Source organism: Eurypyga helias, unplaced genomic scaffold (assembly GCF_000690775.1).
Source record: "Eurypyga helias isolate BGI_N326 unplaced genomic scaffold, ASM69077v1 Scaffold31908, whole genome shotgun sequence".
In the NCBI taxonomy this organism is placed as follows: Eukaryota; Metazoa; Chordata; class Aves; order Eurypygiformes; family Eurypygidae; genus Eurypyga; species Eurypyga helias.
The window spans coordinates 879-3,712 of NW_010265483.1; the positions used below are offsets into that span (position 1 = coordinate 879).

At 46.6% G+C, this 2,834-nt stretch overlaps 1 protein-coding gene across 1 annotated transcript; it reads left to right on the top strand.

Annotated features, from left to right (window-relative positions):
* Nucleotides 1-420: 420 nt before the first annotated feature.
* LOC104513423 (transcription factor GATA-4-like) lies at nt 421-2,237 on the top strand (the record flags this gene model as incomplete). The annotated part of the gene is made up of 3 exons (XM_010156764.1): nt 421-508; nt 797-936; nt 2,055-2,237. Coding segments are annotated over 3 exons (411 nt in total), but the record flags the coding sequence as incomplete, so codon positions are not given.
* Nucleotides 2,238-2,834: the final 597 nt, after the last annotated feature.

Genomic DNA, 2,834 nt, shown 5'->3' on the forward strand with positions numbered 1-2,834 from the left:
GCATATCATTAATGGCATTGTCCAAATGCATCTAAAACACTGACAGGCACGGGGCACCGACCTTATAGCTTTGATGTATCTCTTCACACAGCTTTGCTGACCCACGACTTTGGGCTCCATCTTGCCCAGAGAAGCTGTGGATGCCCCATCCCTGGAAGTGTTCAAGGCCAGGCTGGATGAGGCTTGGAGCAACCTGGTCTAGTGGAAGGTGTCCCTGCCCATGGCAGGGGGGTTGGAACTAGATGGGCTTTAAGGTCCCTTCCAACCCAAACCATTCTGTAATTCTATGATCTTGTTGTTGCTTTCATTTGAATCAGCTGTTTTTCATGGAGCCTACAAGGTAGAGCTGGAAACACTTTCTCCTAGACGACCTTAAGCGTATACAAAACCCAGTATTTTTTTTTATATTTGGATCTGTAGGTTCCAAGGCCTTTAGCAATGAGAAAAGAGGGCATTCAGACGAGGAAGCGCAAGCCAAAGAATCTCAACAAAACAAAGACACCAGCAGGTAAGTGTTGAATGAGGGAGTTCACCGCATGTGTATATGTGCTGGTTTTAGTCAGTATACTTGCGTGCACTTGTGTTTCTGACCATCATGACCTGTGGGTCTGACACCCAACCACAAAATAGGCTGATCCATCAAAAATGGGGGATGTCTGAATGCCTTTCAGCAGTAACAAAGCCCTTCCCACTACTTATTTTTTATTCTTACCTATGCTGACTTCGGGTGGGCGAGTACAGCTCGGTACTGAAAAGCTTTTGGGAATAGAGTTGTTTTCCATCTGATTTCTCGCAGGTCCATCCAGCAGCGAGAACCCGACCACCAGTTCCACCAGCAGCAGCAGCAGCAGCACCACAACCACTGAAGAAATGCGCCCCATCAAAACAGAACCTGGGCTCTCATCTCATTATGGGCACCCCAGTCCAATTTCTCAGGTACAGAGGGGAAACGCTGGCAGATGGGAACTGAGATGGTAGACGCGGTGAGAAGAACATCCTCAAATCCTCTGTGGAAAAAGGCAGCCTGTTTTCAACAGAGGGGTCTAGGAGTTCACAGTCAGAGACCTATCCTTTGGGTCGGGGCAAATCCCTCTGTTCTTGTCACCATGTCTACAGCGCAATATAGGTTTTTAATGATTCGTAGCAGTTCTGAATCGACACCGAGAAGTAGCAGCTTTGTTGAAAACATTAAATTCCTTCTAGCTGGGCAGCTCTATAGGTCCTGTAGCAAGAAAATGCCCATTCCCTTGTCATGATTTGATTTTCCCTGAGCAAAGAAAAATGTGGCAATATTACCCTACTTTCTCTGCACCGGTTGGCTGTGTGTTGAGCGGCATGAGGAATGCAGTGTGAGGAGAATAAACTCACACAGCCCAAATCTCACACAGTTGAGTCCCTGCAAAGGTAAAGCAAGGCAGCATGATGGCAGAGCTGCAGGGGAAAGTGGTGTGCTCTGGACCATATTAATTGTGTGGGATCAGCACTGCGTCCATGCAAGGTGTGTATCCTGCTGAGCAACACCCGGACCTGGAAGCTGATCTGTACGAATGTCTGCAGGTTTAATGCCTTGGTTAAGGATCCCCATAGCACAGCACGATTCAGGTGCAGAGGTATATGATAATTGCTTTCCTTTTGGCTTCATACAGGAAACTCCTGTGTTTAAACAAAATGATCCCTGGAGAAAAAAACACATATGTGGTCAAGTGTTGTGCTGGACTGATCCTGCAGCACTCTGCAGCACTGTTATGTGTCCTGCAATCCACAGGAGGCTATTAGTAAGTTAGGAGAGCCCAAGGCCAATGAAATCTCAAGCCTTGGGAGGTAAAATGATCTTTTCTGACATTCAGAAGAGAACAAGATGCAGTAATAGGAAAGAACAGGGTCTGGAACAAGAAAGAAAGAGCCTGTCCAAAGTATCATGTGTGAGTTGCAATCTGGAGCTCTATAGCAAACTCACAGACATGTTATTGCAATAGCAACAGGCCCCCATGAAGGGATTCGTATGGTCCTCTAAGGTTTGAAGCTGTACCCACAAGATTTTCCTTTTCCTACAGGCATTCTCAGTCTCTGCCATGTCTGGACATGGATCATCTATTCACCCTGCGATTTCGGCTCTGAAGCTTTCCCCGCAGGCTTACCAATCAGCTATCAGCCAGTCTCCACAAACCAGCTCCAAACAGGACTCCTGGAACACCCTGGTGTTAGCTGAAAACCATGGGGACATCATAACTGCATAACCTGGTCTTCCACGCACAGACTTCAAGCTGATCTGCTTGAGAGATGAAGAAGATGCCACGTAATCATCAAGCCAACGTAGTTTCCCACCTCCCCTGCTCTCCTGCCTTCTCTCCCCTTGGGAGATGTTCCAGCAAAGAGGTAAAGGGGAGTTAACCTGAGGTGTAGGAGACCTCTTATGAAACAAACAGAGAAGACTCAAATCTCAAAGTAACTAATGGATGTGAAGCCTTTTTCCCCACTTTAAATGAGCCTCTTTATTTGATTGTTGCCACCTTCAATGAAACAGCCAGAAACGCAAAGATGGACACAGTTCCTGAGTTTGGTTTATATAAAAACATCTGGCGTTTAAGACTCAGATGATGGTGGAGCAGAGACATTTTTTTCTTCCATCACCTTCCATTCTTTTCCTGACCAGAAGAAAATGCCACCACTTTCTCATTACCCAAATTCAATGATCTCCCACCAAATGGAGCCAGTTCCAGAAGAGTTTGTTGAACAGACTTCACTAGACATGCTGTGGTGGTTTTAGTGGATTTGATATGGTCTAGGGCAGAGAGGAAAAGACCCCCTCCCTGCCCCCCTCCCAACCCTCACCC